At 44.3% G+C, this 21,597-nt stretch overlaps 1 protein-coding gene across 1 annotated transcript; it reads left to right on the top strand.

Annotated features, from left to right (window-relative positions):
- Nucleotides 1-275: 275 nt before the first annotated feature.
- Nucleotides 276-12,140, top strand: LOC111171237 (RNA/RNP complex-1-interacting phosphatase-like). Its single transcript, XM_089922924.1, has 5 exons — nt 276-579; nt 1,985-2,060; nt 2,981-3,111; nt 6,625-6,748; nt 9,533-12,140. Exons 1-3 carry the CDS (start codon nt 338-340, stop codon nt 3,068-3,070), a joined length of 408 nt encoding a protein of 135 aa, XP_089779050.1. The 5' UTR covers nt 276-337; the 3' UTR covers nt 3,071-3,111; nt 6,625-6,748; nt 9,533-12,140.
- Nucleotides 12,141-21,597: the final 9,457 nt, after the last annotated feature.

Here is a 21,597-nt window from a genome sequence, read left to right as displayed (position 1 = left end):
GAAAATCACTATCCAAGACAGATTGTAGACTATGTATAGTATGCTGCTCTTGTATAAAATACAGGATCTCCATTAGGTAGAAATACTTACATACAACATTCAAGAAGTGTGAATGTAAGCACTTGGGAAATATCTGAAAGAACCACACAAGATACTGGGAGAGTGGGACAACTTTCCACGTCCCATATGATTGGAATTCTGAAGGGTACACACACGAACTAATGGACCTCTGCTACCATCCTCCGGCTAAGGAGGGAATTGCAGGCGTCAGACTCCTCTACCAATGAAGCGTCTCGGTTGGCCGGCGTGGTGACGTCATCTCGACGGGCGGTGGCGCATGCGCAGTAGAAGGAGGTCCGCGAGCTGCGTGGGCTTGTGCCTAGGCACTTGTGGTTCGGCCCCTTGTGCTGGCACCGGGGCCGCCCACTTGGCGACTTTGGCACTCTTGGCGTTGGGTGGGCGGCATCTTGGGGGTCACATGAGCCAGTGGCATCATGCCCGTGGGCGCTGGGGTCAGCGTCGCGGCTTTTCCGGACGTTCGTTGGCCAGGAGGAAGGGCGGAAAGCACATCCCGGAAGGGTAATACGCCTTGGCCCCTCGGCGTTGCCGGTGGAGCTCAGAGCCCCTGGGCCTGGGCTTTGTCTCTTGTGCTGTCTCCGGTGACTTGCCCCATCGCGCTGCCCCGTCCGCACTGTGCTAGGGGGTATTGGTCGTCTCGCGGATCAGTTCACAGTAGCTGAAAGGAACAGTGTGTGATGTTCTGATTTCCCCCCATCGTTTTAAAAGGGAGGCTCTGGCCATGGCTCCTCGGGTAAAATGCAGAGGGACTGCTCTTTAAAATGGGACAGTCAGTGTTGGGGACACTTCTTAATTAACAAAATGGAATCCCCTTTAATTCCTCAAGCTGTGTTGTTTTGGCACAGAAAATGTGAGTAAGAGGAACTGGAACTAAGTTTGAGTGAAAAAAAGCACGGGTACTGCCGAATTTTCCATCGAAACAGTTGATTTGTGTTGTCTCTCGGAATTATAAAGGGCGTGCTGTTGCTACCTAACCAGTGTCATTTGAGAGATCTACCTCTGTACGTCCAAATGATTAATTTTGAGACTTTGCTCATGTGTGCAGTAAACGCTTTAATTCCCTAAGACCATCCTTTCCTCCATCTCATACCCCATTAAGCCCGCTTCAGTTTATCTCCTGAATTTCTTTTGAATCTATCAACTCTTCCTCAACATCCTAATACTGAACTTGCCTGTCTGTTGCAATTAGGTCCTAACTAGTGTCCATATATCTTGTTTCCTTCCAATCCATTCTTCACACAAGAAACCTAAAAAGCAAGTTGGAACATTGCTCATAAACATCGCTCAAAAGCATTGTTTTGAGAATAGAAAACAAACCGTTGGCCTTTAAGACTCTGCGTGGTCTAGAATCCTCTCTGCTTCTCTGGCCCCATCTTGTGCCACTTTTGCCCTCACTTTCTATGCTTCAGATGCACTGAATTAACCTTAGTTCTAACTCATCTTACAGACGTCAGTTCAGATATTATTTTTCACTGTGATTCCTAGCATTAAGGAATTTTGTTATCAGGTTTTGTATGAGGACTAAAACTAAACTGTGAAGGGGAAGAATTGAGTTCAAACTATTTCAGTCAACATGCATGTATTAATGATACCTTAGTAGTCAACACCGGGCTAGGTTTTATCAGGGATACAGAAGTTCTGGCCATCTCTGGTTTTAGATATCCCTTATTTGTTGAGACCTTTGCATTGTTTTGTTGCCTTTTATCTGTTTTCAAGATGGGAAAACAGGAACAAGGGAAGTATAGCTTATTACAAGGTGGGGTTGAATAAGTGGAGCAGCAAAATGCAAAGCATAAAGAAGAGGGACCTACCCTAGAGGGATATGATTTCCATTTTCAGTGCGCATTCATCCTATGCAGGGAGACAGCCTAACATAAAATTTGCCTAACAAAAAATATATTAACAGGTGGAAAGACTATCTCCCAGTTGAACAGCGGATGCCTGGGACTCATTTCATTGCTTTCAAAGGTCCTTTAAAAAAGGTAAGCAAGAGTTAATACCGTATTCTTCCAGAAATCTGAATTCACCATAATGGAATTCATAGATAAATACAACCTACTTGTGAACTTAATTTAAAAAAAAACAACAATGGAATGCCCTAACTATAAATAAAGAATAAACTAATTTATAAGAAAGTAATATGAATCTCAGTATGTAAATGTTTGGAGATGACTATACTAGAAATAAAGAAATAGTCAGTTACTTGTACCATGAATGCAATAAACTATGGACTTTGATTGATAATGGTGTGTCAGTGTTGGTTCATGAATTCTCACAAATGAAGCACACTGGTATGGCATGTTGATAATGGGGAAGGCTGTGTGGGATGAAGGCTGTGTGGGATGAAGGAGAGAGGGTATAAGGAGAGAGGGTAAAAGTGTACTTTTTGCTCAGTTTTGCTATGAATCTCAAAGTGCTCTAAAGCTAGTCTACTAATTTAAAAAAAAGTGTGTGTTGCTGACACTTGAATAACCAAAGAGATCAATGGAACAGGGTACATGTATAAGCCAAATACATAAAAGAATATTTAGCAGTGAAAGTCATCCTTCATATAGGTAGATATTCAAGAATTATTTATTTATGTGTCGATTTTCAGGCACTCTGCTTGGAGCTGGCAATACAGTGGTAGGCAAAATTGCTGTAGTCCCTGCCTTCTGGGAGTTTACAGTCTGGTTAGGAGACCAACATGAAATAAACAAACATAGAAATAAATATATAGAAGTAAACTTATTTTCTTCCATGTAATCTCTCTGGAAGAAAGGATCGTAATAATGCTTGTAAACTCCAGAGGAAGAAACTTTACTTTGAATCTCATATGTTAGCATCACAGGGTTTGAATAAATGGATAAGATAATAAAGGATTTGAAACATATGTTCTTCCTTATTTTATTCTTTCTGACAGAGTTTTGAAAAGAATCTTGCTCCAGAAGAACGTTTCTCCCCCTTGGGTCTCTTAACAAAATCTAAGGACAGAATGAAGAACTTGGGCTGATTATTGACTTAGCAAATACTCGCTGCTCTTACAAGCCAGAGGTAAATGGAAGGCGTAATTGAAAATGACCTTCTTTCTGATACTGTAATAATTCATAGTAGTTCAGTAGTTATCATCTTATGCTAAGGTGAGTCCTGGCCTTCTCTCGTGGGTTCAAAAAGGGAAGCTAGTGGTTTCCTTAAATACACATTTGTAATTGCTGTTTCAGAATGAGATTAAAGATATGAATTGAACTATAGTATTTGGCAGTAGGCTCTAGATATGCTTAAGAAATTCTATAAGCTTCCATGTTCTACATTTTGAAAATGAAGTAAACTTTCAGTAGGAATAGTAGTAGCCTAAAAGGAAAGAAAGGTACGTCAATTATGTCTTTAGCATTTATTTTAAACAGTTGCCTGAGCATGTTTAAGCATCAGTGTAAAAGACAATTGTTCTCTAAGTTTTATGCTTTCTTTTCCTAATACCTTCTGATGTAGTACAGAAACCCATATATTCTCTTGGCCCATGTAGGACATACCAGTGCAAAAGAATTATCCTTCTTCTGACCTGTTCCATGGCCTTGGAGACAGTAACACCTAATGTTTGTTAAGATTTGTATAGCAGTTTGCCATTTAGAAAGTTCTTTCCTATCCATTGACTTTGTTAATCTTCACAACAATCCTTTGCTCTTGAAGTGGAAGTAGTACTGATATCTCCTACTGAGTGCTTACCCTGCACTAAGCTCAGAGGATAGACAACTACAATTACTAATTTTACAGACGATGAAACTGACTCTCGGAAAAGGAAGAATTGAAATTTCAACTCAGTTATTACTCTTTTTTTAAATTCTGGTAAAATATACATAAATCATATTTCTTTTCACCATTTATAAATATGCAGTTCAGTGGCATTAAGTACAGTCACAGTGCTGTGTAACCATCACCGCTGTCTAGAACCAAAACTTTTTCATCATCCTCAACAAAAACTCTGTAACCATCAAACAGTAACAACCCCATTGTCCCTCCCACCGGCCCTTAGTAACCTCTATTCTATTTCCTGTCTCTATGAATTTGCCTATTCTAGGTACCTCGTGTAAGTGGAATCTACAACATTTATCCTTCTACGTCTGGCTTATTTCACTAAACCTAGTGTTTTCAAGGTTCATCCATGTTATAGCACGTAACAAAATGCCATTCCTTTTTTGGCTTAATAAATCTCACTGTGTGTATATAGACCATATTTTGTTATTCAACGGTTGATTGACACTTGGGTTGTTTCCACCTTGTAGGTATTGTGAATCATGCTGCTATGATCATTGGTGTACAGATATTTGTTCAAATCCCTGCTTTCAGTTCTGTTAGATGTGCAGCGTAGGTAGTAGCAGAGTTGTTGGATCATACGGTAGCTCTACGCTTAACCTTTGAGAAAGTGCCAAACTGTTTTCTACAGTGTCGTCTTGTTTTTAAACAATTATCACAAATTTTAAGCATATACAAAAGTATAAAAATACTATGAGTGTTCCTTGTATACCCATGAACTCATCCAGCTTTCTTATTTACCAACTGATGGCTGTCATGTTTTATCTATACCCCCACCTGTTTCACTCCATTCCATATTATCTTGAAGCAGCTCCGAGACAACATGTAATTACACCTATACATTTTTTTTAATTAATTAATTTATTTATTATTATTTTTTTTGGCTGTGCTGGATCTTCATTTCTGTGAGAGGGCTTTCTCTAGTTGCGGCAAGTGGGGGCCACTCCTCATCGCAGTGCGCAGGCCTCTCACTATCATGGACTCTCTGTTGTGGAGCACAGGCTCCGGACGCACAGGCTCAGTAGTTGTGGCTCATGGGCCTAGTTGCTCTGCGGCATGTGGGATCTTCCCAGACCAGGGCTCGAACTCGTGTCCTCTGCATTGGCAGGCAGATTCTTACCCACTGTGCCACCAGGGAAGCCCCACCCATACATTTTTGTATGTATATTTAAAATATAGGACTTTTATTCCTTAATATCATTTTTTAATATTAAATACCCAGTAAGTGCTCAAATTTGCAGTTGTCTCCTAAATGTCATAAAAAATTGTTTTTAAGAATTTTGAATTAGATCCAAATAAGATCCACACTTTGCCGTGGATTGTTAGGTCTCTGAAGTCTTGTTTAATCTATAGGTTCTCCCTCCATGTCTCTCTCACTTTTTTTTTCCTCCTTGAATTTTGTTTTTAAAGAAACCAGGTAATTTGTCCCATCTAGATGTCGATGATTACATTCCATGTGTTGGTAACATATTCTTCAGTCCTTTTATTTTCTGTAAATCGGTAGTTGATCTGAATGAAGCTTGCATGTTTTGTTTTGGCAAGACAGTTTCACGGGTGATGCTGTGTTCTTCCATGGAGACGTATATAGTTGTGTCTTTCTGTGGTATTAGCAGTCACTGATGATTCATACCTTCATCCATTAATTCAGTTGAGGCTTCAAAAAATGGTGAATTCTGTTGTTCTTTTTTTCACTTATTAGCTGGGTATATTTGTATGAGGAGAAGATTCTCCTCATCAACTATTTGGTTTCCCAGTTGTAGAGGCATGATTCTCTTCTTTTTTTTTTTGCGGTACGCGGGCCTCTCACCGCTGTGGCCTCTCCCGTCGCGGAGCACAGGCTCCGGACGCGCAGGCCCAGCGGCCATGGCCCACGGGCCCAGCCGCCCCGCGGCATGTGGGATCCCCCCGTACCGGGGCACGAACCCGCGTCCCCTGCATCGGCAGGCGGACCCCCAACCACTGCGCCACCAGGGAAGCCCGATTCTCTTCTTTTATTTAAGAGTTTTCAAACTAATGAGTTGATTCACAAATATCCTCCAGTGGTGACCAATTTTGTAAAATTTATTTATTCCTATCACCGTGGACTCCGTTACAGTTATTATTCTAACTGAGGCCCTATCTTTGGCCAGTTGCAGCTTCTCAGTGACTCCTGAGTCCTTTTGACATGACATCAGTTGTTTCTACCCTTTTTCAGTGGTCAGAGCTAGGAAATATGTATGTTTGTTTTTAATATTTTTAAAATAGGTCATAGGTTCCTACTGCTACTTTCCATTTAAATTCAGAACTAGAGAATTTTCACTTATCCTTTTCTGTCTTCTATTGATAGTCTACTTTCTCCCACCTCAAGAATACCAGCTCTCAACAATGCCTGAAATTGCCTCTATTTCCTAATTTGAATCCAAGTTCTTCTGACTCTATTCTACTACTCTCCTTAAATCACAGCCGCTTTATGGCCCTTGAAATGTAAGATAGAACATAAATGTAGGTAGAACTGTTTATATCATTTTGAGTTACATGTGCATTCATTCACATAGATTTTCTTTTCCTTTTGCATGCCTGGTAACTGTCCGTTCTGCAGTTTTAATGAAAATCAAGTGATAATTACTGGTTAAAGCAGCTTTGGAAAAAATGGCTCTCATCAGAATGACTGACATACAAAGTTTAATGTACTCTCCTGGTTTATATTCAGCCTTCTCTAATGTTTTATTCTTTCCCTACAAAGGAAATAATACATATTGTCATGGTTTTGCCTTATAGGACTTTCCAGAAACTGTTCCTTATTTAAAAATTTGTACAATTGGGCATCAGGTGCCAGATGACGACACTAGTTTTAAATTCCAGTGTGCTGTTAATGGGTTTCTGAAAGAAAATAAAGATAATGGTGAGTTATTTTTGTTTTTGTTTTTTTTCCTTTACCTGAACTTTGGTATGCATTTTGAGTGGGGTTGGGGATTTTTAACATTTTTAATAGTTCTGACATTAGTGTCAAGTTGTGTTTGGTAACATTAAGGTGGAAATGTCAGATGGTGCTAATAGAGTACGGTGTTTTTCCTGTTTATGGTCACAAACAATTTAGTTTAGTTTGGAAAGTGATTTTTGTGAGAAATATCAACTGAACTAGCTTACTTATCTCTTTTATAAAAATTTAAATGGAAAAAACATAAAAAAATAAAAATGTTCTTTTGTCCTATTTATTGGTTGCGAGGTGGAAGAAAAGGTTAAGACTCTCAGGTTCTTAGCGTATATAAAAGAGAAGACAAAAAGCAAAGGTTCGGAGTGAGACAGATCCCTAGAAGCAAAACAGAACAAGTGGACCACAAGAGTGGCTTCCTCATCATATATGTGTTTAAGATATTTTTGCTGCTTTTACACTTCGGGTGCAAGTGAGGAAGAACACTACCACCTCTTACTCTTATCTTCAGACAGGAAGAACTTAAAAGGCTGGTGTTTTCTTGTTTCCACTTTAAGATCTACTCTGTTGATAGTAGGTCTTAATAGCGTATGAATTTTAAGGATCCACTTGCCTTTTTCTAGCATCTAACTATCAGAAGGAACATGGTGTTTGCCATGTTTTAAGACTGAGGAATCTTTTGTCTTTGGAACACCACTGACGCCCATGTGAAAGTGTTCATTTTGTCCTCTTTCTAAATTTAGCCTGAGGAGTGTGCACTTTATTAAATCAATGTAACAGACAGTAAATATTCCGTGTATATATAAAATGATGCACGTATATACATAAAACAGGGAGTAGGTGAGAGGGAATAGAGATGGAGGTGGGAAGATAGGGGATAGGAGGCGAGAGAGAGAGGGAGAGACTGGAATTTCAAGATAAATTTTCATTCTATAACCTGGTTGCTTAACGCAGGTACTAGCTCTTAAATATCTTCAGCCCTATTCACAGATCTTCCGTGTACTTTAGCTTTAAAACTTGAGAGGCTTGGCCTGTCCTGTGATAACCAGTGTGTCTAGAAAGGAGGCAAATTATCTGATTTGTGTAAACTGTAGTCACAGAAATGTTACCTCTGCCGGCCTACTCACTTCCTCCAGGCTCCTTTGTGTGTGTTCTGTCTGTTCCGCGTGGGCTAGAATATCCTTACAAGTGCATGAGAACACGTTTGTAAATCTTGATTGTTCACATGTTATACCAAGTGTAGTCCATTGCATATGCTGACTCCTCTGTGGGTCTTCTGCATGCAGTGGGCTAACTTCACCATGCTGTCTGCCATTGCAGTCTCAGGACCTTAGTTATGATCCATTGGTGACTTCCTCTGCTATAAGCCCCTCCCACAGATGCCAGGCTCACTGATAATGAGGAGGAGACTATACTATCCACTCCCTAGAATTGGTAGAGACTCAAAATAAATTGTTTCAGTAAACACTGAGAGCCTTATAGGTTTGTTGTTAGGGCACGGGGATACAGAGGTGAGCAGAAGTCTTTGTTCAGTAGCAACTTACAGTTATCTAGGAAGATAAACATGTAGTGACTATAAGTGCGTTAATTATGATAAAAGAATCAAGTGCAGCCAGAATATAGAGGAGAAATTGAGGAAGGCCTGACTGAGGAGACAGCGTTTGAGTTGGGCTTTGGGGAAGAGGATTTTTCCGGAATGAGGAAAGGACAGCCCAGTTATTGGGAACAGATACAAAAGGCACAAGGCTTGAACTTGTGCTCTGATGGGGCAGCCTCTGGTGTGACTAGAGGGTAGTGTGAAAGGGCAAAGAATTCATACATTCATTTTCAGCAAATATTTGTATAACACCTTCTAAGTTGAAGGCACTGTTCTAGGAAGTAGGAACAGAACAAATTTCTTGCCCTTACGTACTTTCCATTCTAGTGGGGGAGAGAGATGAATAAATAAGTCAATATGTGGAGTGTCAAGCGGTGGTAAATGCTTTGGAGAATAACAAAACAAGATGAAGAGGTGAGGGAATGTGGTAGGTGATCAGGGAAGTCCCCTCTATTAAGATGTCGATTGAGCAGAGCCTTGAAGTGAGAAACAAGCCATTGGATATCTGAGAGAGTGGAGATGGGGTGGGAGGGTGTGTTCTGGGAGAGTGGAGATGGGGTGGGAGGGTGTGTTCTGAAGCAGAAGGAATAGTAGGTGCAAAGTCCCTGAGGCACGACTGTGCTTGGCATGTTTGAGGAATAGTAAGGAGGAGAGTGTGGCTGGACAGGGGAAAGTGAGTGAGGGCAGGGCAGTAGAGAATGAGATCAGGGAGGCTGGCAGGGCAAAGGAGGGAGGTGGATGATGTAGGTCCTTGTAAGTCATAGTTTGAACTTGTAATTCAGTTGGAGAGACAGACTGATATTTGTTTATAAAGAGTTCTCAATGCTGTGCTAACAACCTGGGCTGTATTCTGTGCTAAGTGAAGATGTTCAAGCAACAGAGCAATCCAGCCAAGTTTATATTTTAGAAAGATAACATCTTCCATGTGGAGGATCAGTTGAAATAGAAGAGATTGCTAGAATTGTAGGGCGGTAGTAATCCAGACAGGAGATGACGAATGCCAGACACCACCTAGTCACAGACATACCTTTTGCAGAGATCAGCTACATGTTGTTGTTTTTTATTTACTTTCTGATATAATTTTTTTTAAGTGCTGGACCACGAAATACTGTGACATAGTTGGAAAAATCTGAGACTCGATTCTACTCTTTTTTCAGTTTGCCTGCTGTGCAGCTTGGGCTTACATCTGAAGTCTTACTTTTTCATTGTGAAATCAGAACGGTGCTGGTTACCCAAGGTCTCCACAGGCACATAGACCTGTGGCATGTGAGGAGCAGTGAATGAAGGAAGGAATGGAAGTGCTTTGGGACCCCAAGAGCCCTTCAGAAACTGTTTGTTCTTTTTAATATTGAGCATTAAAAGTGAAGGCATTCCATTTGTTTCACTCAAAAACAAATTCTCTTCTTCTGATAGCCTGTTTTTTTTTTCCACCCCCTTTTTCTATAGTCAGATCAGTTCCTGATGGGCATTCTCCAGTCCACACTATTGCATCTGATTGGAGGCTATGCAGAATTTCCCAGAGACAATGAATTTTGACTTTATAGTAGTTAATTCTTTAGAGTACGTTACTGCAAAAACACTCTTTTCTTCAGAGTTTTTCCTTTTCAGGATAGTGGTCTTGTTTTGGTAACTAATAAAGGTTACTCTTCAGAAAATTGTATAACTTGGTTTTAGTGTATCTACTTCACTTACTTAATTCCATATTCCCTGTTTTATAGACAGACTTATTCGTGTCCACTGTACCCATGGTTTAAATACAACGTGTCCTCACACCTTCTATAAGCGTAGTAGTGTTCAGGGGAATCTATATATTTTCAAGAGCGCATGGAATGTCTAGTTTCTGCATGGCGTAAAGAGAGGTCAGATAAGTAAGTGTACCCAGAGCAGACACTAAGAAACGTGTTTTCCTTGCAGCTCACGCTCCGCACTGAAAGCCACTGACGTTACACCTAAGACTAGCTAGAGCTGTGTTCCAGGGGTCTGTAGAATGTTTTGGCCATCTAGATATCTGAAAAAGAAAGCAGAGGGTTGCCTTTCACTCTGCTTTTAAAGAGGTGATCCGGAGGCCTTAGGTAGCGTAACGCTGCACAGTCAGCCAGGGAGAGTGATCCCGTACGCAGTGTCCTTGCCTGGGACACGGTGAGGACGCAGGTGTCGTAGGAAAAGCATACTAGAGTTTCAGCACTACTTTTCTGAAAGTCAGTGGAAATCCTCTGCACGCCTCAATTCGTGGATGGAACATCTGAACGATACTTTCAACCTTGTAGAGAGGTCTATCTTTCCCTTTGGCAGTGAGGGCTCTGGGATGCTTCCTGGAAGGCACAGGGCACACTCTGTTTCTCTAGGAACACTCTCTTTACTCCACAAAGGCATTCTAGCTGTGAAGAAAAGACAGAGAACAACACTTTCTCAGGAAACTTTGACGCCGCAAGTATTCTGCTCTCCAGTGGGGAAAATAGTGCTTTTCTCACTAGGTCACCAATATCAAAGTTGCATACTGCATATTACGTGCAGTTATTGATAAAGGCAAAGAGTCTGAAGCAGCACCCTGTCCTTCCCTGTTCAAACTTCGTACCAAGGAACATCTGCATGGGGCGAGTGGAGTGACATACTTACTGCCTTTGCTTAGACTTCGACATCCGTACAACTTATAAAAGGGCAGTTGGTGCTTCAGGGGAAAACTGTGCCTTTGTCAGGCTGCTTCGAAAGTAACCTGTCTGCTTGGCATAGAGAGATGGCCAGTTAGGGTTCCCAATATAAACACTAAGGAGAGTGTTTCTTCATTGAAATCCTAGTTCAGTGCTGGGCGCCACTGGCCGTACACCTAAAAGACCTGCTGGACCTGTGTTCGGGTGTTTTTTCGAAAGTTCGGACACCTAGCAATCCAACGAAGAAAGCAGTGTGTCGCCTTTCACTCCACATTAAGAGAGATGATCCGGAGGCCCAAGGTCCCTGAAGGTTGTGAAGTCGCCCAGGAAGAAATATTCGGGATGCAGTGTTCTTCCATGGGAGGTGCGGAGGATGTAGGAGTCCCGGAGTCCTGAAAAGCTCACTAACGGGAAGGCACTACATGGACTCCGTTTTCATGCAAATGCTGTACGCCTAATCTTGTGGATGCAATGCATGGACCTTAGTATGAGCCTGGCTGGCAGTGTCGTTTTCCCTTTAGGTATTGGCGCCTTTGCGATGCCTCATGTAGGGAACAGGAAGCACCTTATTGCTCTCAGGAAAACGCCCTTTTCCTAAGAGGGGCATTCCAGCACGTAAGACTGGCAGCAGCACTATATTCCAGGCAGCTTTGAGGATGCAGTGGTTCTTCTTTACAGCTGGGAAGTGCTACCATGCACATACATTGCCAATCTGAAAGTTCAAAACTACCCAAGTACGTTTAGTATCCAGCGAGTGAAAAGAGACAGAAGGAGCACTCTGGCCACTTCCCAGATTAATTTTGAACCAGGGAGTTGTGCAACGTGTGAATGGTCTATGAGACTTGAGGCTTTAGGTAGGTTATGACGTGTCCTCGCACCTTCTCTAAGCATAGTAGTGTTCAGGGGAATCTATACATTTTCAAGACTGCATGGAATGTATAGTTTCTGCGTGGTGTAGAGAGAGGTCAGGTAAGTAAGTGCACCCAGAACAGACACTAAGAAAAGAGTGTTTTCATTGCAGCTCACGCTCTGCACTGAGAGCCACTGGCATGACACCTAAGACCAGCTAGAGCTGTGTTCCAGAGATGTTTTGAAAGTTTTGGACATCTATACATGTGGAGAAGAAAGCAGAGGGTTGCCTTTCAATCTGCTTTCAAAGAGGTGATCCGGAGGCCTTAGGTAGCGTAACGCTGCGCAGTCAGCCAGGGAGAGTGATCCCGTACGCAGTGTCCTTGCCTGGGACACGGTGAGGATGCAGGTACCGTAGGAAAAGCATACTAGAGTTTCAGCACTACTTCTGTAAAAGTCAGTGGAAATCCTCTGCACGCCTCAATTCGTGGATGGAACATCTGAACGATACTTTCAACCTTGTAGAGAGGTCTAGCTTTCCCTTTGGCAATGAGGGCTCTTGGATGCTTCCTGGAAGGCACAGGGCACACTGTTTCTCTAGGAACACTCTCTTTTCTCCACAAAGGCATTCTAGCTATGAAGAGAAGAGAGAGAACAACACTTTCTCAGGAAACTTTGACGCCGCAAGTATTCTGCTCTCCAGTGGGGAAAATAGTGCTTTTCTCACTAGGTCACCAATATCAAAGTTGCATACTGCATATTACGTGTAGTTTCTGACAAAGGCAAAGAGTCTGAAGCAGCACCCTGTCCTTCCCTGTTCAAACTTCGTACCAAGGAACATCTGCATGGGGCGAGTGGCGTGACAAACTTACTGCCCTTGTTTAGACTTCTACATCCGTACAACTTATAAAAGGGCAGTTGGTGTTTCAGGGGAAAACTGTGCCTTTGTCAGGCTGCTTCGAAAGTCACCTGTCTGCTTGGTATAGAGAGATGGCCAGTAAGGGTTCCGAATATAAACACTAAGGAGAGCGTTTCTTCATTGCAGCCCTGGTTCAGTGCTGGGAGCCACTGGCCATACACCTAAAAGACCTGCTGGACCTGTGTTAGGGTGGACTTTAGAAAGCTCGGACACCTAGCTATCCAATGAAGAAAGCAATGTGTCGACTTTCACTCTGCATTAAGAGAGATGATCCGGAGGCCTAAGGTCCCTGAAGGTTGCTAAGTCGCCCAGGAAGAGATATTCGGGACGCAGTGTTCTTCCATGGGAGGTGTGGAGGACACAGGAGTCCCGGAGTCCTGAAAAACTCACTAACGGGAAGGCACTACATGGACTACGTTTTCATGGCAAATGCTGTATGCCTAATATTATGGGTGCAATACATGGAGCTTACTATGAGCCTGGCTGGCAGTGTCGTTTTCCTTTTATGTATTGGTGCCTTTGGGATGCCTCATGCAAAGAACTGGATGCAACCAATAGCTCTCAGGTAAACGGCCTTTTCCTAAGAGGGGCATTCCACCACGTAAGACTGGCAGCAGCACTGTATTTCAGGCAGCTTCGAGGCTGCAGCAGTCCTTCTTTACAGCTGGGAAGTGCTACCATGTGCATACATTGCCAGTCCGAAAGTTCAAAACTGCCCAACTACGTTTAGTTTCCGGCGAGTGAAAAGAGATAGAAGGAGCACTCTGGCAACTGCCCGGATTAATTTTGAACCAGGGAGCTGTGCAACATGTTTATGGTCTACGGGACTTGAGGCTTCAGGTAGGTTATGACGTGTCCTCGTAACTTCCCTAAGCATAGTAGTGTTCAGGGGAATCTATACATTTTCAAGACTGCATGGAATGTCTAGTTTCTGCGTGGCATAAAGAGAGGTCCGGTAAGTAAGTGTACCCAGAACGGACACTAAGAAAAGAGTGTTTTCATTGCAGCTCACGCTCTGCCCTGAGAGCCACTGGCATTACACCTAAGATGAGGTAGAGCTGTGTTCCGGGGGTCTTTTGAAAGTTTTGGACATCTAGATATCTGGAGAAGAAAACAGAGGGTTGCCTTTCAATCTGCGTTCAAAGAGGTGATCCGGAGGCCTTACGTAGCGTAATGCTGTGCAGTCAGCCAAGAAGAGTGATCCTGTACGCAGTGTCCTTCCCTGGGACAGGGTAAGGACGCAGATGCCGTAGGAAAAGCATACTAGAGTTCCAGCACCACTTCTATAAAAGTCAATGGAAAATCTCTGAACGCCTCAATTCATGGATGGAACATCTGAACGATACTTTGAACCTTGTGGAGAGGTCTAGCTTTCCCTTTGGGAATGAAGGCTCTGGAATGCCTCCTGGAAGGCACAGGACACACTCTGTTTTTATAGGAACTCTCTCTTTTCTCCACAAAGGCATTCTAGCTGTGAAGAGAAGACAGGCAACAGCGCTGTTTCTCAGGAAACTTTGATGCCGCAAGTATCTTTCTGTGCAGTGGGGAAAATAGCGCTTTTCTCACTAGGTTACCAATATCAAAGTTGGATACTGCATATTATGTGCAGTATCTGACAAAGGCAAAGAGTCTCCAGCAGCACCGTGTCCTTCCCTGTTCAAACTTCATACCAAGGAAGTTCTTCATGGGGCGAGTGGCGTGATGTACTTACTGCCTTGGGTTAGGCCTCTACGTCCGTACACCTTATAAAACGCTAGTTGGTGATTCACGGGAAAACTGTGCCTTTGTCAGGCTGCTTCGAAAGTAACCTGTCTGCTTGGCATAGAGAGTCGTCCAGTTAGGGTTCCCAATATAAACACTAAGGAGAATGTTTCTTCATTGCAGCCCTGGTTCAGTGCTGGGAGCCACTGGCCATACACCTAAAAGACCAGCTGGACCTGTGTTCGGGTGGACTTTAGAAAGCTCGGACATGTAGCTATCCAACAAAGAATGCAGTGTGTCACCTTTCACTCTGCATTAAGAGAGAAGATCCGGAGTCCCAAGGTCCCTGAAGGTTGTGAAGTCACCCAGGAAGAGATATTTGGGATGCAGTGTTCTTCCATGGGAGGTGCGGAGGACACAGGAGTCCTAGGGTCCTGAAAAGATTACTAATGTGAAGGCACTACATGGACTACATTTTCATGGCAAATGCTGTATGCGTAATCTTATGGGTGCAATACATGGACCTTACTATGAGCCTGGCTGGCAGTGTCGTTTTCCCTTTAGGTATTGGCGCCTTTGCGATGCCTCATGCAAGGAACATGAAGCACCCTATTGCTCTCAGGTAAACGCCCTTTTCCTAAGAGGGGCACTCCAGCACGTAAGCCAGCCAGCAGCACTATATTTCAGGCAGCTTTGAGGCTGCAGCGGTCCTTCTTTACAACTGAGAATTTCTACCATTCGCATACGTTCCCAATCCAAAAGTTCAAAACTGCCCAAGTACGTTTAGTTTCCAGCGAGTGAAAAGAGATAGAAGGAGCACTCTGGCCACTTCCCGGATTAATTTTGAACCAGGGAGTTGTGCAACGTGTGAATGGTCTATGGGACTTAAGAATTTAGGTAGGTTATGACGTGTCCTTGCACCTTCTCTAAGCATAGTAGTGTTCAGGGGAATCTATACATTTTCAAGACTGCATGGAATGTCTAGTTTCTGCGTGGCATAGAGAGAGGTCAGGTAAGTAAGTGTACCCAGAACAGGCACTAAGAAAAGAGTGTTTTCATTGCAGCTTACGCTCTGCACTGAGAGCCACTGGCATGACACCTAAGACCAGCTAGAGCTGTGTTCCAGAGATGTATTGAATGTTTTGGCCATCTATACATGTGGAGAAGAAAGCAGAGGGTTGCCTTTCAATCTGCTTTCAAAGAGGTGATCTGGAGGCCTTAGGTAGCGTAACGCTGTGCAGTCAGCCAAGAAGTTGATCCCGTACGCAGTGTCCTTCCCTGGGACAGGGTGAGGACGCAGGTACCGTAGGAAAAGCATACTAGAGTTCCAGCACCACTTCTGTAAAAGTCAGTGGAAATCCTCTGCACGCCTCAATTCGTGGATGGAACATCTGAACGATACTTTCAACTTTGTAGAGAGGTCTAGCTTTCCCTTTGGCAATGAGGGCTCTGGGATGCCTCCTGGAAGGCACAGGGCACACTGTTTCTCTAGGAACACTCTCTTTTCTCCACAAAGGCATTCTAGCTGTGAAAAGAAGACAGATTACAACACTTTCTCAGGAAACTTTGACGCCGCAAGTATTCTGCTCTCCAGTGGGGAAAATAGTGTTTTTCTCACTAGGTCACCAATATCAAAGTTGCATACTGCATATTATGTGTAGTTTCTGACAAAGCCAAAGAGTCTGAAGCAGCACCCTGTCCTTCCCTGTTCAAGCTTCGTACCAAGGCAGTTCTGCATGGGGCGAGTGGCGTGACGTTCTTATTGCCTTTGGTTAGGCTTCGACGTCCGTACACCTTATAAAAGGGCAGTTGGTGTTTCAGGGGCAACTGTGCCTTTTTCAGGCTGCTTAGAAAGTTCACTGTCTGCTTGGCATAGAGAGACGGCCAGTAAGGGTTCCCAATATAAACACTAAAGCCATTCAAAAGAGCATGGGTAGGCAGGTGTCTCTTGTAGTACTATAGGTGACTCTTCTAAGTGACACCAGGGCAATGTCTTGCACAGTGATTTTTCTCTCTGGTAGAACTCATGGAGAAACATGCAGCTGGCCGTGCATAGTTGGAGACAGCTGCAAGATTTCTGTTCAATGGAGGTACACACAAACGTGCTCAGCTCTGTGTTCCAGTGCAAAAGTGGTCTCAAAGGCTTTCAGAGTGTTGGGAAAGGCTTGTTTCCCACTAAGGGGACCTTTGTACTCTTTCATGTTTTATTGTACTTGGGAATACCTAGAGAAGCACCCTAGAGGAGAGGTTCCATGCAGGAGATCGAACCAAAAAAAGTTCAACCCTCTTGTCTATAGTGCCTAGAGTCTTAAGGAAAGTTCCTGTCTCCCAAAGGTCCCTCAGGGCGACTTGTAGCTCTGCTCCACACTGCAGGACTCGGCGAGAGAATGACAGCACTGTTTCCTCCCCCTGAGTGAAGAAATTCTAGGACTATCCAGGAGTCCTCTGAAATGGCCCCCATGAAGAAACACACGGTGACATTCTGCCCTTCTCCGGAAGGAGTACTACACATGCTGCCGTGACTGGAACGACTGTTTCCTAAACTCTATTGATGGGCTGTTGGTAATTGCTCTTGTGAAGGTGATGCCAGCTTCACTTGCTAAGTGCAAGAGAGAATCAAAGGCTCTCACATGTAATTTGCAGCCTTGGAGTCCTATATGGGATGGATATGAAGCTTTCTCCCAAGGCCGAGGCCACGCTCAGCAAAGTATGCTTCTCAAGGAGAAAGACTTACCTGAATTCCGAGACCTGTATTGACTTGTTCCAGAAACTTGGAAAACACCCTAAGAAGAGTGGCCTCGGACTTCCCTGGTGGCGCAGTGGTTGGGAGTCCGCCTGCCGATGCAGGGGACACGGGTTCGTGCCCCGGTCTGGGGGGATCCCACATACCGCAGAGCGGCTGGGCCCGTGAGCCATGGCCACTGAACCTGCACGTCCGGAGCCTGTGCTCCGCAACGGGAGAGGCCACAAGAGTGAGAGGCCCACGTACAGAAAAAAAAAAAAAAAAGAAGAGTGGCCTCAGGAGAGGAAAATTCCATGTTTCTCACAAGGCTCATGAAGGATATTGGAGACACAGTGTTTTTTCTGAGAATGTAGTTTCATGCCCAAGGTGTGGCTGCTCGTAAATTGTATGAGGGCCTTGTACTACTGCCTTCTCCACACCTCTGAGTTTAGCTGCCTTCAGCACAATGTTCAAAGAACGCTTTGCACTAAAAGCTGTTCTGAAGGGCATGGGAAGGCAGGTGTTTCATGTAGTACCGGTAGGTGTCTTTTTCAACCAACACCAGGGCAATGTCATGCACAGTGACTTTTCTGTCTGGGAGAACTCATGGAGAAATGTGCAGCTGACAGTGAATATTTGGAGACAACCGCATGATTTGTGGTTTCACAAAGGTACACACAGTTGTGCTCAGCTTTGTGTTCCAAAGGAAAAGTGGCCTCAAAGGCTTTCAAAGTGCAGGGACAGGCTTGTTGCACACTAAGCAGTTCTTTGTGCTCTTTCATGTTTTATTGTTTTCAAGAATATCTAGAAAGGCATCCTAGAGTAGGGGTTCCCAGCAAGATGTCGAGCCAACAAAGGTCGGACCGTGTTGGCTCTAGGGCTTAGCGTCTTAAGGAATGGTCCTGTCTCCCGAGGGACCCCTGGGCGAACGTGTAATTTTGCTCAACACAGCAAGCTTTGACAAGACATTGACAGCCCAGGCCTTTTATGTACTGCTGAGTGAAGAGATTCTAGGACTATCCAGGTGTCTCCTGAAACCGCCAACATGAAGAAACACAAACAGTGCCATCTGGCGTTCTCAGAAGGAGGACATTTGCTGCGGTTACTGGAGCGACTGTGGTCCTAAACTCATATTGATGGGCTGTTGGTAATTGCTCCTGTGAACGTGATTCCAGCCCCACTTACTAGAGGCCAGGGGGAATCAAAGGCTTGCAGGTGTAATTTGCAGCCTGGGAAGCCTATATGGGGAGGACATGAAGCCTGCTCCCAAGGCCAAGGCCACGCTCAGCAAAGTGTGCTTTTCAAGGGGGAAAGACATACCTGACTTCTGAGACCTGTATTGACTTGTTCCAGAAACATGGAAGGCACCCTAAAAGGAATGGCCTCGTGAGACGAAAAGACCACGTTTCTCACAAGGCACTTGAAGGACATTGGAGACACAGTGTTGGTTCCAAGTATGTCATTTTGCACCTGAGGTGCGGCTTTTCCTAAATTGTATGAGGGCCTTGTACTACTACCTTCTCCACACCTCAGTGTTTAGCTGCCTTCAGCACCATGTTCCAAGGTTGCTTTGCCGTGAGAGACATTCAGAAGGGCATGGAATGTCTGGTGTCTCATGTAGTACCAGTAGGTATCTCTTTCAACCGACACCAGGGCATTGTCTTGCACAGTGATTTTTCTCTCTGGAAACTCATGGAGAAACTTCAAGCTGGCGGTGAATGGTTGGAGACAGCTGCAAGATTTCTGGTTCCACGGAGGTATGCACAACTGTGCTCAGCTCTGTGTTCCAAAGGAAAAGTGGTCTCAAGTGTTTCCAGAGTATTGTTAACAGACTTTTTTCGCACTAGGCGGACCTTTGCACTCTTTCGTAGTTTACTGTACTTGGGAATACCTAGATATGCACCTTAGAGTATGGGTTCCCTGCAGGAGTTTGAACTGCAAAATTTAGAGCCAAAATTTATTGGCTGTAGTTCTTAGTGACATAAGGAAAGGTCCTGTCTCCCGAGCGTTCCCCAGGTGACCTTGTAGCTCTGCTCCACACTGTAGGCCACAATGAGAGAATGGCAGAGAAGGCCTTTCACCTGCTGCCGAATGAAGAGATTCTAGGATTACCCAGGAGACTTCTGAAACCGCCTGCATGGAGAAATACACACAGTTGCATTCCGGCCTTCACAGGAAGGATGACTACACATGCTGCAAGGACTGTAGTGACGGTTGTGCAACTCCTATTCATGGGCTATTGGCAATTGTTCCTGTGAACATGATGTCAGCTCCACTTGTTAAAGTCAAGCAGGAATCAAAGGCTATCAGACTGTTATTTGCAGCCTGGGAGGCCTATACGGGAAGGACACGAGGCTGGATCCTGAGGCCGAGGCCACACTCGGGAAAGTGTGCTTTTCAAGGGGAAAAGACATACCTGACTTCTGAGACCTGTATTGACTTGTTACCAGAAACATGGCAGACACCCTAGGAGGAATGGGCTTGGGAGGCAAAAGTCCATGTTTTGCACAAGGCACATGAAGTACATTGCAACACATTGTTGGTTTCGAGTATGTAGTTTCGGGTCCGATGTGCGGCTGCTCGTAAATTCTATGAGGCCTTGTACGACTGCCTTCTCCACACCTCAGAGTATGGCTGCCTTCAGCACCGTGTTCCAAGGGTGCTTTCCAGTGAAAGCCGTTCAGAAGGGCATGAGAATTCAGTTGTCTCATGTAGTACCAGTAGGTGTCTCTTTCAATCAACACCAGGGAAATGTCTTGCACAGTGATTCTCTTTGGGAGAACTCTTAGACAAACGTGCAACTCTCGGTGAATTGTTGGAGACAGCTGCAAGTTTTGTGGTTCCACAGAGGTACACACAACTGTGCTCAGCTCTGTGTTCCAAAGGAAAACGTTTCTCAAATGCTTTCAGAGTGTTGGGACCATACTTGTTTCATACTAAGTAGACATTTGTTTTCTTTCATGTTTTAATGTACTAGGGAATAACTCGAAATGCACCCTAGAGTAGAGGTTCCCTGCAGGAGGTCAAACTGAAAAATGTTCTACGCTCTTGCCTCTAGTGGTTGGCATCTTAAGGAAATGTCCTTTCTCCTGAAGGTCCCCTTAGGCAACCTTGTAGTTGTGCTCCACACAGACCTCGAGGAGAGAATGGCAGCCAAGTCCTTTCACCTGCTTCCAAGTGAAGAGATTCTAGGACTCTCCAGGAGTCCTCTGAAACTGCCCGCTGAAGAAACACACACAGTGGCATTCCTGCCTTCTCAGGAAGGAGGACTACACATGCTGTTGGTATTGTAGCGACTGTTATCCTAAACTCCTTTTTTTTTTTTTTTTCTCAGTACGCGGGCCTCTCACTGTTGTGGCCTCTCCCGTTGCGGAGCACAAGCTCCGGACGCGCAGGCTCAGCAGCCATGGCTCACGGGCCCAGCCGCTCCGCGACATGTGGGATCCTCCTGGACCTGGGCACGAACCCGTGTCCCCTGCATCGGCAGGAGGACTCTCAACCACTGTGCCACCAGGAAAACCCCTAAACTCCTTTTGATGGACTTTTGGTAATTGCTCCTGTGAATGTGATCGCAGCTCCACTTGCTAAAGACAAGGGGGAATCAAAGGCTCTCAAACCTATTTTCTCACATATTGTTCAGCCTCGGAGGCCTATATGTAAAGGACCCTAGGCCTCCTTCCTAGGCCAAGCCACTCTCAGCGATGTGTGCTTTACAAGGGGTAAACATATACCTGACTTCCGATTCCTATACTGACTTCTTCCAGAAGCACTTTGGACACTTCCCAAAGAGGAATGGTCTCGGGAGAGTAAACATCCACACTTCTCACAGGGCACATGAAGGACATTGGAGACACTGTGTTGGTTCCAAGTATGTAGTATTGGGCCCAGTTGGGCCCAATTGGGTGCAGTGGCTTGTAAATTGTTTGAAGGACTTGTAGTACTGCCTTCTCCACACTTCAATGTTCAGCTGCCTTAACTACTGTGTTCCAAGTGCAATATAGAGTGAAAGCCTTTCAGGGGGAAAGGAAAGGCAGGTGTGTAATGCAGTTAAAAAAAGTGTGTCTTACAACTTGGATGAGGACAATGTTATACACGGCAATATTTGTCTCGAAAGAACTTAAGGACTAGCATTCAGCTGGTGGTGGGAGTGGGGTGGGTGAACTGTGTTAGTCCTGCAAGATTTCAGTTTTTATTGGTCAAGGCACAACTTCGCTCCCCTATGAGTTCAAAAGGAAAAGTGGACCTGAAGAACTTCAGAACTTAGGGACAAGACTTTTTTCTGTTCAACCTCCTGCAGGGTACCCTTACTCTAGTGTGCATTTCTAGGTATTCCCAAGTACAATAAAGCATGAAGTAGCGTAAAAGTCCTCTTAGTGCCAAACA

Source organism: Delphinapterus leucas, chromosome 13, assembly GCF_059928025.1.
Source record: "Delphinapterus leucas isolate spDelLeu-1000000601 "Yukka" chromosome 13, BTC_Dleu_Yukka2, whole genome shotgun sequence".
Classification (NCBI taxonomy): Eukaryota; Metazoa; Chordata; class Mammalia; order Artiodactyla; family Monodontidae; genus Delphinapterus; species Delphinapterus leucas.
The sequence above is the reverse complement of the archived record's forward strand: the minus strand, read 5'-3'. Positions and strand labels throughout refer to the sequence as shown.

Bases quoted from the DNA above. Each gene is read 5' to 3' on its own strand.
- LOC111171237 (XM_089922924.1), top strand. From the start codon at position 338: ATGCGCAGTAGAAGGAGGTCCGCGAGCTGCGTGGGCTTGTGCCTAGGC. The intron at 580-1,984 runs GTAATACGCCTT...ATATATTAACAG, and splicing joins GGAAAGCACATCCCGGAAGG to GTGGAAAGACTATCTCCCAG. The intron at 2,061-2,980 runs GTAAGCAAGAGT...TCTTTCTGACAG, and splicing joins TCAAAGGTCCTTTAAAAAAG to AGTTTTGAAAAGAATCTTGC.